The 23004-nt window shown below is 37.9% G+C and overlaps 1 protein-coding gene across 1 annotated transcript in view; it reads left to right on the top strand.

Moving 5' to 3' along the window:
- Positions 1-5012: 5012 nt before the first annotated feature.
- Positions 5013-23004, top strand: part of CWC27 (CWC27 spliceosome associated cyclophilin) — a 120166-nt gene continuing 102174 nt past the window's right edge. Inside the window, exons 1-10 of the mRNA XM_042825703.1 lie at positions 5013-5317; positions 6814-6910; positions 8451-8563; positions 10768-10911; positions 11618-11716; positions 11894-11997; positions 12885-12954; positions 15760-15839; positions 18074-18107; positions 20291-20466. Of these exons, the coding sequence (XP_042681637.1) occupies positions 5276-5317; positions 6814-6910; positions 8451-8563; positions 10768-10911; positions 11618-11716; positions 11894-11997; positions 12885-12954; positions 15760-15839; positions 18074-18107; positions 20291-20466 (959 nt within the window). The 5' untranslated portion in view covers positions 5013-5275. The remainder of the gene's footprint in view (positions 5318-6813; positions 6911-8450; positions 8564-10767; positions 10912-11617; positions 11717-11893; positions 11998-12884; positions 12955-15759; positions 15840-18073; positions 18108-20290; positions 20467-23004) is intronic.

The following is a 23004-nucleotide window of genomic DNA, read 5'->3' as shown; positions in this document are numbered from 1 at the left end:
CCCCCCCCCCCCCCCCCCCCCCCCCCCCCCCACAGCTGCCTCTTGGGGAAATGCTGACCACCAGCCAGTGGGTGGTGAACAATTGTGTTGTGCATCACTTCTTTTGAAAATATGTAATAGATAGATAGGTAATCATTAGTAATACTTCTCTTCCTTTTCTGTCTCAGTAAATAGTTTTTACATGAACCTAGTGCTCTACTTCCATCCTCTCTTTGCCCTCAATTCTCTCTCTTTTCCATTGGAAGGGAGATTTGAGGGGATTGAGCAAACAGCTCACTGGTGGTGCTTAGCTGTCCATCAGGTTGAACCACAAAACTGGTCATATACCCTTGAGAGAATTTTGACAATTTAACACAGTAGAACAACCTTCCCATTTTTTTTAGGGGAACAGCCTTTTCAGAGTCCAAATTGAAATGAATCCACATAACTGTTAAGTAACTAACACATCTACTTTCCTTCTGATGGCACGATTCTCAAATTTCACAGAGGTAAGTGTTTCTCCAAGTATTAATGTTGAAATTCAATTGGTCAGCTACTATATAGAAATTTGAAAAGAACTCAACTGCCATATTTGTCATTGGTTTTAAGAGTTGCTGTTGACTTTAAGATATTTAAAATACACATAATCACAGAATCAACTCAGAATATCAATTTCATTTTCTTCAAAGTAGCTGCTTATTAATAGTTTTATAGTCTTTTGCAATAAGACCTTTTTGAGATGTTCTAAATGTGTAAACTGTTAATTTCCAATGAAAGGAATCAATAAAAAAATGTATGAACGTATCAAATATCTTAAGTCTGAACATTTGACGTAAAAGATGTACTGTTTACGGTAGAGACAAGTCCTATTTATAGGAAAGAATGAAATGACAGGTCCAGCACATCAGAAGACCACTGTCCAACTTACTACTAAAATAAATAGCTAACTGAATTTTTTTTTTAGAAGATCTAACTTACTTTTCTTTTCACGCAGGGCTTGCAGTCTCTGTAACTCCTCTTCCTCGCTATCTTCACTGCTTGTGCTGCTAACATCTAAAACAATATCTCTTTGAGGATCCACTCGAAGAAAGTTTCGGCATTCAAATGTCAAATGACCAGCTAAAGAAAACAAAAATTTAGAAGCACATTAAAAACTAGCAAATATTATCAAAAGCTAAGAGTATTATTCCATTTTAATAAGAGAAAGAAAGCTAGGATAGACTACAATCAATGAATGAAGAAGGAGAACAAACTGTAAATTTCTCCTTGAGAGGCTGTGCAATGGTATTCTAACGGTGCATATTTTTGTTAAAGATTTTCTATTTCTTTAATATTTTATATTCTTCTTCTTCATATTTCTTATTAAAGAAATACTTAATATTTCTTTAATAGTCTCATATCCTTTCAGAAGAAACTACTTAAAATAACAATTTAAAAGCATGAAGAGAAATATTTGGAAAACTATAGCAAGTTCTTCTGTATACTGTTTTTTCCATCTCTCTTCAGTGAAATAGAAGAACATTATTTCCTTATGAAATATAAATCATTTTTAATAATCAGTACATAATACTAATCCTCACTAACACAGGACTAGTATTTTTACTTCTCTAAGTTAGATTGTTATAATCACTACCATGAGTTAGACGCCTTGAAGTTGAATATTTCTACTGGAATAACAATAAAAATAAAACAAATTGAAGATATGGTCTGTGAAAGAATTCAAGTAGCAACAAACTCAGCTTCTCTCTATTAAAGACCTTGAATACAGAAAAAAAAAATGTAGGCTGTGCAATTTAACCATAAGTTTCCTTCTCTTCCAGAAAGCCTTTGACATTGCATCTACAAATAAACCACTGAATCTATATTGATATCCCTATTTCTCTGAAAGACTGGATACATAAGGCAATTCATTGATAAAATTTGTTGGAAGCAAAGTCTGCAGTGAAAGAACAAAGCTTTTTTCCTTCATCCTACTTCACTGCAGTTCACTATGGAGCAGTGTCCACTTCTCCACTGTTCTAAAAATGTGACTGAGTGATTAATAAACTAATATTTTCACTAGAACACATCTATATTCATCAGGAAAATAGTCACAGATGTACTTTCCCTAACACAACATAATGAAAAACCTGTTCCGTAAATCAGCATTTAGCTCTTGCAAGTAACAGCAGCATCAGGCAGCTTGTGATGAAAAGGGCTGGTCTTGCACAGCATCAACCCCTGATAGGGCATCAGGAGGAGGGCAGGCTTTCATAACTCAAAGCACATCTTACAAAGGATACTTTCTTTGTGTAGAAGATCATGCAGATTTTATTTTTATTTTTTTTCAAAACACACTGGACATATCTTGAGCAGAAAGCCCTGCTTAAGCTTGCAATGAGATTCAAAAAGAACACAAATGCTTACCTCACAAGTACAACAGATGTCAAAGACAGTGCTTGGAATTCAAGGTTTCTCAAGCAATTGCACAGCAAATTTAGTACATGTGAATACATCAGCATACAGGTGATTTTTTTGGCTAAGAAACTCAGGTCTTCAAAAATACTCAAGGATATATGGAGAAAGTCTTTTATAATGAGAGCAGTGAGGGACTAGAACAGCCGCAAGGGTGGAGATCCTTTTTTTTTCCCCTCTTTTTCTCCCCCAAAAGTAGTCCCATCATTATAAATCGGAAAAAAAACAAAAAAAAACAAAAAAAAACAAAAAAAACAAAACCCAAAACCAATACTGCACTACCATATTGCTTACTATATAGACTTACGGTAGCCACATTTCTTGCATCCTGCTCTGATGTTATCCTTATTTGCACCTGAAACAGAACATTTCATCAATTACTTGCTACTTTTAAATCTGGCTTGGTAACACCAGTAGACAGACCAGAATGATCACTCTTCTGAATTTTGGCAAAGTCGCTTTCTATGCCTACTTGTGCCCCCAGTTAAGTAGATCATCAAGATCTAACTCAGAAGACAAAATGTGGATCCTGTTACCCACCAAAGGATCAGTGCAATTTTTAAGTCAGCTGAGTCAATTCATAATTCTAAGCAAAACAGCATTTCCAAAAATCAAAGAGTGTCTTTCTATCCAGTATGAAAAATATGGAAAATTAAACAGTTGTATACACAGTTTTCTGTACAACTAGTTCCTTTATTTAAATAATTAACCTAACATAAGAAAAAAACTATGAAATTACAGAACCAGAAATGGGGTATATCAGCTTCAAGAGTTCAAACTTTGATTTACTGAGAGAAGTATCATCTTCAGTAAATCCTACTAAAAGAAACAGAGGAGCCTTGAAATCCCATGGTTTTCTGCAGATCCCAAACCTCAGTGTTACGTATCTTCTCAGTGGTTTATAAACTCTGCAGTCATTATGTGTCTATTTCATAAGTATCTATCTTTAAACCATGAGAAAACCATGAGAAATAAGGGGACAGGCAACATAAAAATAAAACAAAGTGTAAAGGGAAGAGTAAAAAAATGTATCTCTATCTTGCAATGTCGTATCACAGAAATACTCAACAGCATCTGCTGATTGAGTTCACATCTGGACTCATAAGCAAGATTTCATCTTTCATCATTCTGACATACTCAATAAACTCCATCTCTATCAATGTAATCAAAGCAGTACAGAAGGACTCAGTGCTCAATGGAAAGGAAGCGAGCACACGCTACAGAATCTACTATACGTGCAAATGCTTTGTGCAATGCTTTCCAATAATCACCCAGTACTTGATAAGAAAGGCATTGGACTACCTATGGACTACCTATTCAGGTGCAACTTGTGAGATGTAGATTTCTGTAAAGAAAACACACGTTTTTAAGAGAAACAGCAGAGAAATGAGCAGCAATTAAGACACAAAAAGCGTGTGACTGAAAAATATGGAAAAAAAGTGTATAAAAGAAATTTTACATAGCAGCAAAATTAGGAATCCCAACTGAGAATGGAATCTTGCTAGGGCTTGATGATAGTGTCTGAAGAAGTTAATGGCTCTCTAATGACCTAACGACAGGTTTACTCGATCTTGATTATCATCCCCGCACCCATCAAATTCTTGAGATGATAATAAATCATTATTGTTTGGGATTTAAATAATGATGTTATAAACAGGGTTTTAGAATAGAGTAAGTTTCAGGCAATTAAAAGCAAACAAGTAAAGGCTTCCTTCTCTCCACCCACTTCCCCTCTTTTCCAACTGCCAGTTCTCCAAAAAAAACTAAGGGCCTCACTCATTTAGCAGACAACAATATTGCAAAAGAGGTTTTGCAAATCTTTGAACACAAACATAAGACCTCTTCCTTCAGAAACTATCCCCTAAGATGAGAGCAAGAGCAGCTTTATTAAAGAATTGTTTTTGTTAGGTTTTTGTTGTTGTTGTTTAACTCATAGCAAGGTTCAGTCTGACTCAATTTTCTCCAGCCAAATACTCCTCACACCACAGGATCACACAGGCTGAATACCTCGTGGGTAACACGACCATTGCTGCCCATGCTGACTGCACCTCCGCTCTTAAAGCCTTTACTTAAACAACCTAGATGCAGACAGGCGTTAATCTGGGGCACGAGGAGGAAAAACCATGCGGGACGATGCCATTCTCGGGACTTCTAAGGAAGGCAGTGACCACCTGCAGACGGCAGGAGCCAGCCGTACCCTCGCGCACCCACAAGACTGCAGGCGAGGGTCGCGTACTGAGCGCAGGAGGGCTGCTGGAGCCCACAGCCCCGCTCAGCTGCTGGCTCGGCCATGGCGGCGGCACTTCAGCTCCGCAGGCTGGCAAACGCACCGCCAGCCGCTCCTCGCGCCTCGCCTCCCCACGAACGGTGCCGCTGACCCCATCGCTCCCATCTCAGCACGCCGCCCCGCAGCCTCGGGACTCTTCCTCACCCGGCAGAGCCATTGCGAGCAGCGTCCTCCACGCAGCCCGGCCCGGAAACGCCGCGGAGCTTCTTCCCGCCGGAAGGCTTAGCCCGGAGCTCTCGGGCCGCGCCACTCCCGGGGAGGACGGGGGACCTCAGTACCGGGCCGGGGAGACGAGGAGGGACCGGAGGTCCGGAAAAGCCTTCAGATCCTTCCAGAAATAATTCGCTCCGTGATCGCCGTGCAGACCCTGATCGGCGGAGCGCTCCTTTCTCCTTTCCCCTGTTCTGGGCAGTCACACACTTCCCCCGCTCCACTGTGCTGTGTAGAGGCGCCCAAGATGGTGGCGGACTGCGGGCAGTAGCGCGGGTAGGGGAGAAGCGTTGATGTGCATCGGTCTGGGACTGCGTGGGTCTGCCACAACACCCCTTCCCCAGCATGAGCAACATCTACATCCAGGAGCCCCCCACCAACGGCAAGGTGAGGCTCCCTGCGGGCAGCCGGCGCCGTGCTCGCCTTGCCGCGCGGCGGTGCGCGCGCTGCCCTCGGAGGAGCTGCGAGGGAGGGGAGGGCGGGAGCTGCTGGCAGCGCGGGCGAGGGGCAGGCGGCTGATTCTGTCGCTTTCGGCCGCTTGTTATGTTTACCGCTTTGTTATGAATCGGCATTGTCTTTAGTGGTGTTACCTGTAATAAATAGAGCGTGCCACTGGAGATTTAAGGCATATTCTTTTTCTGCGTTGTCTCATTGTGGAAATATTAAAGTGTTTAATATTCTACCCTCTGGTAGTTACTGTGTTATCAGTAGTCTTTTCATCTGAGTTACTTCAGAACCATATCTTAAGTGCTGCAAAACTACATTGGGATATCACAGAATCACAGAATGGTTTGGATCAAAGGTCACCCATTTCCAATCTCCAGCCATGGGAAGTGCTGCTCCATCCTCCCTCCAGCTCAGTTGCTCAGTGCCCCATCCAGCCTGACCTTGACACCTCCATGGATGGAGCACCACGGCTTCTATGGACAGTGGCTCTCCACCTTCTGAGTAAAGAATTTTCCCCATACGTGCAGCCTAAATCTGCTCTCTTTCAATTTAAAACGATCTGCCCTTGTCCTGTCACTGACTACTCACATAAAAGTTGGTTTCCTTCTTGTTTATATCCTTACTTCAAGTACTGGAAGGCTACAGTGAGGTCCCAGGAGCCTTCTCTTTTCCAGCCTGAACAAGATCTGTTACTTCAACCTTTCTTCACAGGAGAGGTGCTGCAGCCTTCTGATCATTTTCATGGCCCTCCTCTGGACCTGCTCCAACAACTCCACATCTTTATCTTGTTGGGAGCCCCAGGTCTGGACACAGTACTCCAGGTGGGGCTTCAAGAGGGCAGAACAGAGGGGTACAATCCCCTCTTTCCCTGCTGGCTGCTCTTCTATTGGCACAGCCCAGAATACACTTGGACTTAGGGTTTGCACACTGCTGGCTGATGTCCAGCTTTTCATCCACACCCAGATGAAATGTGAACATTCCCAGATGTTCACACACAGAACCCCTAAATTCTTTGCAGAAGGGCTGCCTTCAAGGAGTTTTTCTCCCAGTCTGTATGTTTATCTGGGAATGCCCCAACTCACATACAGCACCTTGCACTTGGCCTAGTTGAACCTCGTATGGGCCCCACTTTTCAAGCCTGTCCAGGTCCCTCTGAACGACATCCCTTCCTTCTTTCATATCAACTACACTACTCATCTTGGTGTCATCAGCAAACTTGAGGGTGTATTCAAGCTCACTATGTATGTCAGCGATAAAGGTGATTAGGTTGGACCTCTGGGGGACGCTACTCATCACCAGACTTAACTGCTTACTACTTATCTACTACTGTTGTTAATGTTATGAAGTTAACTGTGCCTTTTAACTCAGTAGTAATATTTGTTTATTAGTGTCTAAGTTGCAATAAAACTAATGGTATGTTTATAAAAATTTTGTAGGTTTTGCTGAGAACTACAGCAGGAGATATTGATATAGAATTGTGGTCTAAAGAAGCACCAAAAGCATGTCGAAATTTCATCCAGCTTTGTATGGAAGGTAAGGACAAGATGTGGTAGGATTTGTTAGAATTATTTAATGTGTACTATTGGTATTTTGATGACAGTTTTGGAAAAGATAAGTCATAAGTAAGTTTTAATATGTTAACTAATTATTTTTGTTACTTGCTACCCAGATCAAAAACATTTTTCAAGGTCATTAAGGAACCCAATGGAAGGAAAATGAACAACAATTTTTAGGTGGTTTTCTTGAATGTAGTAGTTGGTGTCAGATGTTTAGGAAGGCCTATTTTCAGGAAGTCTCTACAAAGTATAGCAGCTTTAATGCACATAGGAAATGTCAGTGATGCAATGCTTGGACATCCCCTGTTCATTCCTGCTTCACTGTTGTTACTCCCTGTTCATTTCTTCATGAGTGCTTTTAATGTTTCATTTGCAGTGGTGTTTTATTGACTAGAACCTTGTAAAGCCTTTTGCTGAAATAATGCACCTAAATGAGAAGTTCCATATTGGGAAAACTGTACAAAAAATGTGCAAAAGACCCTCTTAATTTATGCTTCCTACTCCTACTTATATACCATTAATAAGATTTGGTGAGAGTTCTTTTAGCTCTCTGATAAAGAAAAATAGCAGTGTGGAATTTGTGTATCCCAGACATATATAAGGTCTACTCTGTGCTCTTACTGATTATGTGAAGATGTGGATTTTCAAAAATATTTTTTGTAGCATTAAGTCTGCTTCTCAGCCCAGGGAATTACCTTAAGTTATCCTCGGTTTTAAAAAACTATGCCATATTTCCTTTCTGAACTTGCATGGCTACTCTGTTGGATCCTATGCTTTGTATTGTATGCTATAGTATTTCTCTAGTGAGTACTGTATAATATAACTATCCTTGAACATACAGAGCTATGCTGCAACACTGTCAGGTCCTGCTTTGTCTTACAGCATAATGCAGATTGAAAAAAGGAAAAAATAAAGTAAATATATGTCGAGTTGAACTTTTCATACTTATGTTTTCTTACAGTGTCTTAATGCTTATCTGGAGTATATGTGTGTGTGTATAGCGCACAGTAACAAGATAACCTGGGGAGCAAAAGACAGTACAGTGTAGGGGAAAGGGATGACACCTGTGTTCTGTGCCATTGAGTGGAAGTGATAACCATTTGGTGCATGGATATAAACAAGTATGTATGTGAGGTACTGGCTGGGACAGGGCGTAGTAGATTTAACTCTCCTTTTAAAGTGATATATACTGGTACTATCATTTGTAGTCCTGAAAATAAAATTACTCATTAATACAATTTTGTCAGTGGTATGCAGTATCTTCTGTGGCAGAAGCTTAAGACTCCTCTTTTTTTTTTTTTTCATAAATATCATCAGTAATGCTTTGTAGATTAGGTAAGGTACAGTCACGCTGAGCAAGTCAATATATGATCAGGCAGCTTGGTGGAAATGGCAGAATGCTGTTGTAGGTTTTGTTTTATAGAACTCCAGTAACTGATATGTCTGCATAATCTCTCTGGAAGTGTGATCTTTAGATAGCTTAAGTATGTTTAATATATTTTCTTTTTCTTTTTTAGAGTATTACAATAATACAATATTTCACAGAGTAGTGCCGGGTTTTATAGTGCAGGGAGGTGATCCCACTGGTACCGGCTCAGGTGGAGATTCAATCTACGGAGCACCCTTCAAGGTATGTAGCTATGTATCTGTGTATCTTGTGCATATTGATGTTTGGTTACTCTCTGTCAGTTGCCCTTCCTACTGTGTTAGGTTGTGAGAAAAAAAAAAAATTGTAGAAGGAATGCAGTTTCTTCTATAAGGAATGCTGAAGTTTATTCATATTCTGAATTTGCACATGCTTCAACATTCTTGAATGTGTATTTTAGAATTGAGTGTTCTTAAATATGCCTGTTCTAATTCTGTGGTAAGTGTATAACCTTATTAACATTCACTTCAACAAAATAAAAATAGGAGAGAAAATTGTTCAGAGCAAGTGCTTATGTGTTTTAACTTCGTGAAATTCAACAAGATCAAGTGCAGGGTCCTGGTCATAGGCTGGGGCAATGCTAAGCACAAGTACAGGCTGGGCAGAGAATGGATTGAGAGCAGATGTGAGAAGAACTTAGGGTGCTGGTTGATGAGAAACTCATCGTGAGCCTACAATGGGAAATGCAGCCAAGAAGGCCAGTTGTATCTTGGGCTACATCAAAAGACAGATGTGATTGTTCTCTGCTCTGTCCTTGTGTGGCCCCATCTGAACTACTTCATCCAAATCTGGGGCCCCCAGCACAAGAAAGAATATAGATCTGTTGAAGCAGGTCCAGAGGAGACCACAAAGGTGATCAGAGGGCAGGAGCACATCTTTGTGAAGAATGGTTAAGGGAGTTGAGCTTGTTCAGCTTGGAGAAGAGAGGAATCTGCAGAGGCAGTACAGAGGCCTTCCAGTACCTAAAGGGGACTTACAGGAAAGCTGCAGAAAGACTCTTTGTCTGAGAATGACAGAAGAAAGGAATATTTTGTGCAGTAGATTTAGATTAGACATTAAAAAGAAACTCTTAACTCAGAAAGTGGTGGGGCAATGGAACAGATGGCCTGGAAGAGCTGCGGATGCATCATCCATATTGAGTGCTTAAGGCTTGGATGGGGCTTTGGACAACCCAGTCTAGTGAGGGGTAACCCTGCCCATGACAGGGGATTGGAACTGGGTGATATATAAGGTCCCAAAGCATTCTATGGATCTTTGTGGAAAACTGAGGAGCAGAAATGTGAGTTGTTCATGTACATTTTGTCTGAATAGTCAAAGGTATCTGAATGTATATGTAGTCACTAGTATTATTGATAATGGCACATCACTTCTCTTGGTTAGGACCTTCAGATCCTGAGTGAAGTTTCACATGCACAGAAGCTGTGCTCTAGTTCTGGTTGAGTCTTTCAGATAGGGTAAACATCTTTAGCTGGTGACTGAAACTATGTGACCTTTCTGGGCCATCAGTCCACCTGCTGCAGTTGTAATGCAAATCCTGCATTAATGCATATCTGCAGTTTGTGGGAGAGGTTGCTACGTGAGCAAATATCAAAACAAATACTTCTAATAGTGTAGTAATAACACTTATTTAATATTTTTGTTAAGTGTTAAAGAAGTTTTATACTATTGTGTTTTACTCATACTGTGTGTTACTCATCACTGTCATCTTTATTTGATGCCCTCTTCTGTCTTCTCATGGTCCTGAAGATGTTCTTCCTTTGGATTTGAGTAATACTGTACTATTGCAAAGCTTCTGAACTTCTCGTTATTTTACATGGATTAGAATTTCTGCTAAATGAAACAGTTGACTAGAATAATGGTTTTACAGGAAATACCTGTGATGCAGTTACATTAAGAAATGCTTTCTTTTTCTTTTTTTCTTTTTCTTTTTTCTTTTACTGTTCTATAGAGCACTAATTTCAACAGAAATAATGATTAATATTAGGCAATACTTAGAAAAGGGGAAAGTTATCTTAGCAAAACTTAGTTTATCTTGAATTGTGTTTCTGCTGTGTATTGTGTATCTTCTATTGTGTATCTTGTTTTTCTATTATTGGCATAGTAGCTTCTAAACTTTTTCTTCAGATTTTGTTAATTGATTTTGTTTCTGTTTTGATTTTGTTTTTGTTTTGTTTTGAAATAATTTTGTTTGCTTATTTGTGATGATATAGAAACTGAGAAGAAAAGATAGACTAAAAATTGTTTCTGTTTTGAGCAGAAGTTTTAAATATAATCTTGTTACTAAGGTATAAATGACCAGTTTTATTAATGCTTGAATTTCTAATTTATTTGAACTAACAGTTTATTTTTTGTCAGTGTATGTTAATATAAATATATAGTAGTTAAATACTTCTTTTTATCTTTTCCAGGATGAGTTCCATTCACGATTGCGATTTAATCGAAGAGGACTTGTTGCAATGGCAAATGCTGGACCCCATGATAATGGCAGTCAGTTTTTCTTTACACTGGGCCGTGCAGATGAACTTAATAACAAGCACACGATCTTTGGAAAGGTCTGCTACACAGAGTAGTCTCAGTTTGAGCTTGCTAGAAGCATGTATATGTTTCTCTATCATTGAAGGTTCTTGTAGTGTTGTTTGTGTTAGATATGTATGAAATTATTTTGCTTCATTCTGAGCTGCCTGCATTCTGTCTGCATCTCTTGGAAATGTTTCTATGGGTTGTTGACATCATTATCTACTTTTTACTGTTTGTCTTCTGAAAAGAAGTGTTATGCTTCCTTTTAAATCATCCCTTACTAGAAATATGATAACTGCTTTACTAGTCTAATGCTAATAACATTATTTGTTTATTTGTTTACATTTATTTGTAAGCTGTAATAACTTAAGGAAAGTCAGGAAATTAAAAAGCCTAAGATGAACTTACCACTTTCATAGTTCATTCAAAAGAAAGTAAAGCTACAATTTTTGTATTTCAGTATCTTATTTTCCTGCTTTACAAGTCCCAGAAAAATTTTGACGTCTTCCTCTGCTCTCAGAAATGCACAATTTGCTCTTTCTTATGTTCTTTCAACTTCGCTGTTAATTTAAAGATGAAAAGCCAAAACCATTGGTACGCTGTACTTACTCTCTTTTAAGTGATTTATATGCCTACAGTATTTCCTGTATCACTTGTATTTTCAAATTCTTTACGTAATAATTGCCTTGTGTTTTGCAGAAGTACTTAAGTACTTTCAAACCTTTCCTGTGCATTTGGTAGGTTACTGGAGATACTATATATAACATGCTGCGGCTAGCTGAAGTGGAAGTTGACAAAGAGGAAAGACCACTCAGTCCACATAAAATAAGAAGTAGTGAGGTAGGGATGTTGTTCTTTACAACTCGTAGTTTTTTAATTATTTCATTTGTATTACTAAGAGAGCTGTGATCTAGTATGAAAATCTGGCATGTCTTTTATGTATTGCTTTTAAAATATTGAGACATTTATTAACAGTGCTTACTAGGGATGTGACTAAAATATTCTTTTTTTTTAAAGGTTTTGTTTAATCCATTTGATGATATTGTTCCAAGACCAAATAGAAAGCTGAAGAAGGACAAACCAGAAGAAGAAGATAAGAAGCCCAAAGTAAAAGGCACAAAGTAAATACATGCAACATGAGCAGTAGTTAATTTTCTTTTACCTTGAAATAGCAGCTTGGTTGTTTTTTATTTGAAACAAAGGCTTAACAAAAATGCAAGAAGAAACTGCTGTAATGTTAGCAAAAAACCCTAGTTTTTTTTCAGTAGTTATTGTGCATCTGCTAAGCTATAGCTCTTTTGTGCGATAGTTTGTTGCAGAGGAGAGAGAATACAGTAGTGTAAGCCATGGGCAAGAAGAATATGCAATCGTTTGTAACTGATGCAGAAGTTAATGCGTGCTAGTAACTTGGGCACAGTTCTTTTAAATTTTTAATTTATTTTATCAGCTAACACTTGCTCCCATTAAAATGCTTTCAAATTTCAAATACTTTTTAAATGCATTCATTTATGAACAAAATTTGGTAGATTTACTTATATATGAGAAGTAATAGGAATTCGGTACTATGTGCATGCTTTTGGTTCTGTTGGACAGAAGCAGACTGTATTGCAACTAGCTTTTTCTAATACAGTGCATAAATAATTTTGAAGAAAAACCCTTAAAGATCATTATCTATTCTAAATACATTTGTGAAATTATATTTGTGGTTGCTGCTTTCCTGAGCTGTTGCATCTTGAGAATTTTGTGTTTACTGCTGGAGCGTTGCTGTATTAAAAAAAAATAATAAAGAGCTGTTGGCATTTATAAGTCTCTGGAAGCTAGTCAAGGCAGAATTTTAAATTCTGTGTGACTTTAAAGTGACTTTAAAGTATGTTAGTTTGTAACTGTCCTGTTTGTTCTGTCTCAGGCATAGAATAGGGACGTACAAAATGGAAGTTGCATGTTTGAAGTTTATCAAATGATAATTAAAATTAAAGTTTTAATAGGAAATGTGTTTTCTCTCTTAAAGAAATTTTAACTTGCTTTCATTTGGGGAAGAAGCTGAAGAAGAAGAGGAGGAAGTCAGCAGAGTTAGTCAGGTATTATACTAAATCATCCTCATTTTTATTTTCAACTTAAAATTATCTTTTTTACATGCTAATGAAATATTTTAAAGTCCTTTGTATTCTTTTTACTTTTGAGTTTTAAACAATAATATTAGAAATTATCTTTGTTTTTATAATCCTACTATTTTGATTTCTAGAAAAAAACCTTGAATTTTTTCTAGTTTAGAAGGTGCCTTCAGTTATTGCATGATAGTATTTACAGAAATATAAAAATGGTTCCATTTCTCATAGTGTGGCTGTGTAAAGCTATTTCTGCTGTCTAACAAGGTAATAGGTACTTTTTTCTTTTTCACTTCCTTAATTACAAGTAAAAAACTTGAGAGTTGAAATATGTCAACTTCTTCATTACCAGGGAATTCTCGGCTCTGTTTTCTTATGCGAGTATATTTTGTACAAAGAATAAGGCAGTATTATTGTGGGAAAATCATCATGTCATTGTAATTAATATGTTGTTGTAATTAATTTTAAAAAGTTAAATAAAAAATAAAAACAGTTACACTGTTACAAATTGTCCAAATTCACAGAACTTGGATGGTATAGGTATTCTTTAATCTAATATCTCCTGAACGGACTTTGCCAAATTACTTTAAAAAATTGCAGGTTGCCATCCATGTTTCTACTATTGACCAAATTATTTCTTGAGAGCTCAAGACATTATAACTGATTTGTACAGCTCAGGTACCAATTTTTATTAGTGATGAGACTACATTATGCTAAGTTCTGTGCTGTCGTAATGAAAATTATCCCCAATCCTACAGTGAAGTACAGAGGACAGCAATGAGTACAGTAATGCACAGTGTTACAGTAAGATGGTGGCAGTTAGGTTAGTAGCAGAGGTTTATCACAGTATTTTAACTCTGATGCTTCCTTGTTTTGACTTAGCCTGTCCAACTAACTATGCTTACTTTCCTTAAGAGCATGTTTGTCTGACATTTTGCTATATGTGTCTGTTTTTCAGTATTGCATTCAATTTGTTTGCTGTGTCCTTCTCTTTTACTCCAAATACTTGCGCTTCATTTTAAAATGATCTAGATAAAACATCTCTTTCATGACAAGTTCAGTTTCAGTGTTGTCATGCTGTGAAATTCTTCTGTCAACTTTTTAGGAGTTGCCAAATGCGGTAAAATTGCCAATTTAGAAAAGTCTGAAAAAGTAACTAATTAAGCAAAGCTACAGTGTCTGTCCAAGAAGTCCATCCAGAATGCTAGGCTCAAGCATACATCTGTTACAGTTCAGGCAGTGTCTGAATTCACAGGCCTAAGAGGAAACAGTGCTCATGGGCAGAGCAGGTCCAGGTAAGACTCCTGAAGACACACTGTAGTATATCAGTGTGCTTTGGGACCTGACAGTGTGACCCCCACTGATTGTCACCTAATGTTTAGGCTGAAGCTTTCACTGTCCAAACTGCATTTAGTTGTCTGTACTTGTTTGGAGCAGTTTACAAAGGTGCTAAGCGCTTGTCGTGTTTCGTAGAATCATAGAATCGCCAAGGTTGGAAAAGACTTCCAAGATCAACCTTTCTGATCATCCTCATACCATCAATATTTCCCCACTAAACTGAGTCCCTTAGCATAACTTTTATATGTTTCTTGAACATCTCCAGGGACAGTGACTGGGGCACCTCCAGTGCCTGTCCACACTTTCAGAAAAGAAGTGTTTCTTAACATCCAACTTGAATCTCTCCTGATGCAAATTGAAGCCATTCCTTCCATTCCCATTGCTAGTTATGTGGGAGAAGAGTCTGACCCCTACCTCGCTACAACCTCCTTTCAGGTCATTGTAGAGAGATGCAAGATCTCCTGAACCCACTCTTCTCTGGACTTAACAGTTGTAGTTCTTTTAGCTTCTCCTCGTAAGTCTTGTGCTCCAGACCCCTCACCAGTTTTGTTGATCTTCTCTGGACATGCACCAGGGCTTCCATGTTTTTCTTGTAGTGAGAAGCACAAAACTGAACACAGTATTTGAAGTAAGGCCTCACCGGTGCTTACTCCAGAGGGATGATCACTTCTCTGCTTCTGCTCGCCAGGATGCTATTGGCTTTTTTGGCTACCTGGGCACATTCCTGGCTCATGTTTAGCTGAGCATTGACCAACACCCCCAGGTCCATTTCTTCCACACAGTCTCCCAGCGACTCTGCCCCAAGCCTGTAGGACTGCCTAAGGTTGCTGTGGCCAAAATGCATGACCCACCCTTGGTCCTGTTGAACTTCATCTCATTGGCCTCAGCCCAGCTATCCAGCCTGTCCAGATCCCTCTGAACGGCCTTCAAATAGAATCAGACAGATCAACACTTCCTCCCAGCTTGGTGTCGTTTGCAAACTTAGTGAGGGTGCACTCAATCCTCTTGTCCAGGTCATCAGTAAAGATATTGAACAGGAAAGGCTACAATATCAACTCCTGGGGAGCACCATTCATGATGGGTTGCCAGCTGGATTTAACTCCATTTACCGCCACTCTTTGGGAGTGATCATCCAGCCAGTTTTTTACCCAGCAAAGAGTGTATCTACTCAAGCCCCCAGTTGCCAGCATCTCTAGGAGAATGACAAAGAAGACAGTGTCAAATATAACACATAAAGAAGGTGTTGATAAATCAGAAGGTGATGTTATTATCCACACTACTACTGTCTTCCTGCAAGGATTATGTTCTTTTGTAATTAGAAGTGTTTATGCTTACTACTTAGGTTAAAACTAACTGGAAATAAATAATTTTTTCCTTACCATTGCCTTTTTCTGTATTCCCTTAAACACTGAAATTTGTAACCTTTTTTTTTTTTAACAGAACATGAAGGGAAGGAGTAAAAGTAGTCATGACCTACTGAAGGATGATCCACATTTGAGCTCAGTTCCTGCTGTCAAAAGGTTAATACAAGTTTTCCACATTCCAGAGCAGATCTACTTTAAAGATGTTAGACCTGATGCAAAGATACTCATTTTATGTCTGTCACTGTTTAAGTATGAAACGTTTTGCTGGATTGGACCAAATGTTCCTCTAACTCACTATGCAGTTGCCAGCAGTGGATATCCAGCAATGGGTGCCCAAGAAAGATGAAAAATAGGGCAAACGTATCGTTTTGCTGAATAGCCTTACAACCTCAAACTACTTTCAGGTCACAGAGCTAGCAGATTTTGATATGGTTCGTCTAATTAGTAACCCTTACACGGGCTCTCTTCAAAGTATGCAGTGACCTCTTATAATGTTTTTTTACATTTGCATCTTACTATCCTACTTTTGCAGAAGGAAGTATCTCTTTTTTTGTTGTGTTTTCTTTTTTGTCTGTTCTGTGTTTTTTTTCTGAAACATCATGTTACTGGCCTTGTTTGGTAATTTCTAATTCTTGTTTGGAAGAGACAATGAGCAGCCAGTCTTTATATACCTGTTTTTACTATATTCCTTTCTTAGGCCATTTCTTTTCCATCTGGATTCCTTAAAACCTTCTCAGGTTTTCTTCACAGAAGAATTCAGTATCCGTTATAATAAGCAAGTTATTCTTGTTTCTCTTCTCTGACACCATTTCTGTTCTGAAATATCATTTTGCTAGTTTTTATTTGAATCTAAGCAAATTAAAGATGACATTTAAAGACATATACTTGCATAAAGACAGTCTTCAGTTTGTCCTCTATTTTTTTAGTCCTTCTAAACTTCTGATTTGCTTTTTAAGCCATTGTTTATACACTTTTCAATGGAATTATCTCAGCACAATATTCAAAGAATTCATGATTAGTGCTGGTCAACTTCAAGCTCCTTGTCCTGTTTGTGGAATTCTTTTTACACGTCTTTCTACCTGTATACACTTCAAATTTCATCTCACATTTTACTGTCTTATCTTTCTGTTTCTTCTGCTGTTCATTAGTCTACTCTTGTCTGTACTGTTCTGCATGATGTAGTATTATTAAAAAAATCAGTAGTGCAGTTGCTTGCCTACTTTGTTATTGAGTTTGATGAACAACTCAAGACCTAGTACGCAATAGTGGATATAAGTTAGTAATCTTCACTGCATGAAGTGTTGGTTTGCTCCTGACTTTTGTTTCCTGTCTTATAACATTGAATTTATTAGTGCAGAGGCCTTTTCTCTGTCATCTCAGAGCTACTTAGTTTCCTTAAAAACATTTGACTAGAGAATGTGTGAGTGCAAATGTAATAAAGCAGACAGCTCATCTGCAGCCACATGTAGCCCTTTCTGCCAGAGGTTAATAAGACAGTTTCCTCTACTGCTATAAAACCCACAAATTACCTCATACTGTGCGTCTGCTTGTTTGGTACTGACGTCAGAACAGAATTGTATTAATTCAAAATATTTTCTTTAATACTTTCAGATGATTTTTTTTTTTAAGTTTTATTAAGAAAAAATTACTTCCACAGAAAGTTTTTGATGTTAAATTCACATCAGTATAATGCAAATAAAACACACCTATATAAAAAAGGCTTTCTTAAATACAGAATATTTGCCATGAAATGCTAGGAATGTATAAATGAGATAAAAATCAACTATCTTAAAAGTGACTTTTGTTGTTTCTTTTTCTTTTCAGCAGTACAGTGCGAACAGTAGTCAGAAAACATGATGGCATGCCCGCTTATGTATATTGTCTGACTAAATTATTATATGTTATTTAGGATTTTTGCTTATGCTTGTAAGATATTACACCTAGATTGTGTCCATTAATTCGTTATTGATTGGTCCAGATTGATTTCCAAGGCTGTTCTATAGTATTCTATTCGCTTGCCTAATCATAATATTTTCTTGATCAATAGATATTTTGACTTAAATTTAAAAAATAATTGTAATAATTAGTATAGTTCCTCATCTTTGAAGCAACTGTATACTTCAGCATTTTGTCTGAATATGGTTAGTAATAGAATGTGTCTGTGGCAGATTACAGTTTTATCCTATGATATTAATCTTTTTTTTTAGAGAAGATGACGACAAATGACAGAAAATACTATTAATTGGTAATGTTAGAATGAATGTGAGGATGGTGTAAATGACTAAGTTACCTAAAATTTCAATTAGTTAAAATTTTTATTAAAGAGCTGTGTTTTGAACAGTATTTTAAGTCTTCTCTGCTATTTTAAAGTATTAATTATTCTTTTTTAGTGATGCAGCAAATGAAGAGAGTTATTTGAGTGAGGTAAGTAATTTTTTGAATTATTATTTATTTTTACAAATAAGTCTTTTTTTCCTTATTGTATGTGATTTAACATTTTCCTGTGGGAAATAAGTGCTGCTTTTGAGGATTTTTAAAGCTAGCTCAAGTCAGATTTCCAGCAAAAACCTGTAACCCTTTCAGAGCTCTGAGGGTTGGCAGTTGTGTGCTTTTGTGTCAGGGTAAACTTGCTGCTGCATGCCACCTACTGCATTTTATGAAAACTTCTTAGCAGATATTTCAGTCAGTAAATGAGGTTGATTACCACAGAGTCACAAACCTTTAATACAAGCCCTGAAATTGCTTCAGGGATGGGAAAGGAATTAAGATTATATTTGTCATGAATGATGATGGAACACTAATCTAAGGGGAAGGCTCTGTATGAGTGAGAATGCTATTGGGAAGATTTCTTCAAGGGAAGAAGATGAATGTCTATCACTAAAAATAGCATTGATGAAGACTGTTATGTCTGAAAGGTGGGAAATTTAAGTAAGCAAGCAGTAATAAGTTGGATGTTCAAACATGGAGGATATTTTATATACAAGGAATTTTTTATTGATATTACGGAATAAAATTGCAAGTTGAAGTGCATATTTACCTACAGCCATGGATGATGGGCTAGATCTTTGAGTTGCTATCAAAACATGAATGACTGGGAATATAATCCTGTGTTCCATAAATTGAATCCTCAGAAGTACTTTGTTTTTCATATCTGTCTGCTATGCATAGGTCAGTAGCTATCATCTGTTAGCTGGTATTCAATGAGAGTGAAGGACAGATGCAGTCTCCCTCATCCTTGCACCTACACAAAAAGAAAGCAGCTTATTTCCATTGTATGTGCTGTTACCTCTTTTGCAAAACACAGTAGGTGCTCAGCTTCTTGGACACATAAACTCAAATTCTGCCTTTCTTCGAGCCATGTGCATGATCACACTCTTGTTTAAGCTGTGATTCTCTGCTGATTGGCTGTCATGCAGTATTTTGACACAGCAAGCCTGGTCATTTCATAGAGTGGTTTGTCTTGGAAGGGGCCTTTAAGATCATCTCATTCTAACCCCCCTTCTATAGGCAGGGACACCTCCCTCTAGTCCAGGTTGCTCACAGCCCCATCCAGCCTGGCCTTGGATGCTTTCTGGGAAGGGGCATTCACAACTTTGCTGGGTAGCCTGTTCCAGTGTCTCACCACCCTCATAGTAAAGAATTTCTTCTTAGTATCTAGTCTAAATCTATCCTCTTCCTGTTTTAAGCCACTTCCCTTCATCCTGTCACTACATGCCTTACAAAAATTCTTCTCCAACTTTTCTTTAGGCCCCCTTCAAGTATTGGAAGCCCTCTATAAAGTCTCCTCGTAGCCTTCTCTTCTCCAGGCTGAAAAGCTCCAACTCTCTCAGCCTGTTGTCACAGGGAAGGTGCTCCAGCCCTCTGATCATCTTCATGGCCCTTCTCTGGACCCACTCCAACAACTGCATGTCCTTCTTGTGGTGGAGACCTCAGAACTGGGTGCAGTACACCTGGTGGGATCTAATGAGAGCAGAGTAGAGGTGCAGAATCTCCTCCCTCCACTTGCTGATCACGCTTCTGTTGATGCAATGCAGGATCCCATTGGCTTTCTGGGCTTCAAGCGCCTAATGCCAGCTCATGTTGAACCTTTCATCAACCAGCACCTCTAGATACTTCTCATCAGAGCTGCTTTCAGGCCATTCTCTGCCCAACCTGCATGTGTGCATATGGCAGGTGGGACCTCATGAGGGCAGAGCAAAAGGAGAACAGTCACTTCCCTCTTCTTTCTGGCCACCCATCAGTTGATACAGTTGGCCCTCTGCGTTTCTGGTTTTCTTTTAAGGGAAAATTAATGAAGTGTTAATATATTGCCTTGATCGACTTTTGGATCCATAAGTAATAATCAAACTAATAGCATATTGCCATGAAACCTTCTGCATACCTTCCAGGGATTGAAGTCTCACTATTTCTGTTTTTTAAATGATACAGAGACATTCTTGAAATTATTCTTTGAAGTAATTTTAAAAATTGTGGATTTTTGCTTGTTGGTTTCTTTGTCTATTGTGGTAAAGAATCATCTTTGTAAGAAAAAGTTTATGTATTCAAGAATCTGTAGTTAAAAAGTAGAAAAAGCTAAGGAATTTTTTTTTAATGTTCTATCAATAAAGGAGGAAGATGAAAATGGTGAAGATGTTGACAGTGTAGAAGGTGAAGCTGCTAGCAATGAGAGATTTCAAATGAAAGAACGCATTGCAAAAAAGTTGAAAATGGATACAAGTGAAACTGCTAAACTGCAACTTCAAGAGGAAGAAACTAAGATGGAAAAGAAAATCACCAGTCGCAGGTAAGTCATGTAAAAGTCATACAGAAGTCATATAAATCATATATTATTTTTCTCCAACTTATTTTCAGTTATTTGCTGTTCAATTCCAGTTTCGTATTTACTGCATTTTTGTTTTAGTACTGCATTAAGTTTGTCAGCCTCCCTCGACTACGAAAGATGAAACTGCCAGTTGGTTTCTCAGTTCTTAGTTTAATTTGGTAGTTTAAACTTGAATCTAGTTTTTGAGAAAAATGGGAAAGAATACCTCTGGACTGGACAAAAAAAGATCAGTGTTAAATGGCCTTATTGTAGAATGGAAGGGAGGGGTCAGAAGTAAAGGAGATATCCAAGGAAAGCTTTCTTGAGAAAGGGTCTTTAGGTATATTTAGGAGGCCAAACATCTCTAGAATAGCAAAAGACATTGTGCTCTTCATGTGCTCTGTACAGCATTGGTGATGCCATACACCATGAGTACAGTGTTCAGTTTCTCTACAAGAAAGACATTAAGGCCCCGGAGCATGTCCAGAGAAGGGGCAATAAAGGTGGTGAGGGATTTGGAGCACAAGATGAGTAGCTAAGAAAACTGGGATTGTTTGGTTTGGAGAGGAGAGGGGGGACCTTGTTGCTCTCTAAAAAAAAAAAAACAACTAAATTTTTGGCAAAGTGACAGTTAGCCACTTTTCCTGGGGAACATGTGGTAGGACGAGAAATAATGGCTTTAAGTTATACCAGGTTGCTGCCCAGGAAGGTGGTTGAGTCACCATCCCAGGAGATTTTCAGAAGAGTAGGTGTTGCACTGGAGAACATGGTGTAGAGTGGTCACAGGCATGGACTGATGGTTGGACTAGAGGATCTTAATGGTCTTTCCAACCTTAATGATTCTAGGATTTACATTGCCTGTGTGTTCAGTGGTCTTCCAACCAATCTACTTAACTACTTGCTGGGTTTTGCAGCAAGGGCTACTAGATACAAACTTGTCTAACATGTAGTTGCAGGTTCTCAGCATGAGGTTGACATAAAGATTGTGCATACCCTTAGGAGTGCTTGCATTATATTTTTTCAGATTTCATAAATATTTGTACAAACAGTCTGTAAGCTGCTGGCTCTTCCTATGCAAGTACAATGTGTTTAGTCCGTGATTATTCCACTCTTTCAGGGAAGTTGTAGTAGTATCATAGCCAAATGGACTATCTTGTCTTTTAAGTGAGTTTTATTGGATGCTTTTTTAGTGATTGAGAGCAATAGCCCTGGGAGACACTGCTTAGTAATACAGGTAACATCAGTTTCTAGAATCTGTTATTTTCCAAATGGTAAGGCATCCTGTATGAAAATGAAAAGTGTGGGTTGTTTGATGTAAATGAGGTGCTAGTGACATTGGTTTTGATGAGATAATCAGCCGGTTATCAAGTTTCCCTGTCTAGAGTAGTGGCCTTTTTGTAAGTATAGTAGGGATGATTGATAATATTCTTGTGGGACTTCACCAGCCACTATTGTCCAAGTGTGTGCTGACAGGAGAAATGGATGAGGTGTGACTGTCAAACAAAAGCTTCAACCCACCTTACTTATCTTGAAGAGGCATGTCTAGTCAAATATCAGGGGGACAAGGAAATTCTTATATCAGGTATTGTTCACCTCATCAGATACTTAAATGTGCTAATAGAATAAGAGAATTTCTAAAAATATTTTTTTTCTGAGTAATGAATTTTAACATGCATGACTTGTTTTACAAATCTTTATTCATTTTTATTAGTCATCCTGTTTTTCACACAAATCCTTTTGTGAAATCAGAAGTATGCACATCTGTTTTGGAGAAACAATACGGAAATAATAGACACCTTCTCAAATTCATGGTACTGAGATCCACAACTGTTTCTTCAAATGCAGTTGTTCTTGGGGTGCTCAGATGGTGATGTTAGTTTTAGTAATTTCAACATCCTTTTGAGACTTTTGTTTACATAAAAAAATAATTTGAAGGCACTTTCCAATTTTATACTAGATAAAAAACTTAAGGAAAAAAGATCTTGTTCATTCTGGCAGCTCATTAGACAAATTCCAAATATCTGTTGTTTTTATAGAAAGATTGAACTTAAACTTGAAAATACAGAACAGCTGTGTAAATGAAAATATATACAGATAACATTACATGAAGTTTTAAAAATGTTAGTGTCTTGAGTAGATCAGCTGAAGGCTTCATAGTATATACTACTCTTTCACTTTGGCAGATTGAAACGGGTTTTATGTTTGTTCTTATCCTGTAGGTGGAGCTCAGATGCTACACATTTCTAGTTACGGGCTTTTAAAAATTTTCATTGCTTCTTGTTTGCAAAACACAGCATGCAAATAGAGTACAATGTCAATTACATACCTAACACAGATGTGCTATTAAACAGCAATATGAATAACTAATAATATAATAATAACTGGAATAACTGAACTGAGGAAGAAATGGAATTGAGTCACTTGAATTTAACTGTTTCTCTCATGTATTTTACTCCAAATAGACTATAGAGTGCAGCTAAACTAAGTAATGTCCTTTTCTTTTGGTTTGTAAGTCACCAA

This window comes from Centrocercus urophasianus, unplaced genomic scaffold, assembly GCF_019232065.1.
Source record: "Centrocercus urophasianus isolate 14NV4802_14NV808 unplaced genomic scaffold, USGS_Curo_1.0 seq_25, whole genome shotgun sequence".
NCBI lineage: Eukaryota > Metazoa > Chordata > Aves > Galliformes > Phasianidae > Centrocercus > Centrocercus urophasianus.
This window is presented reverse-complemented; position numbering and strand designations above follow the sequence as displayed.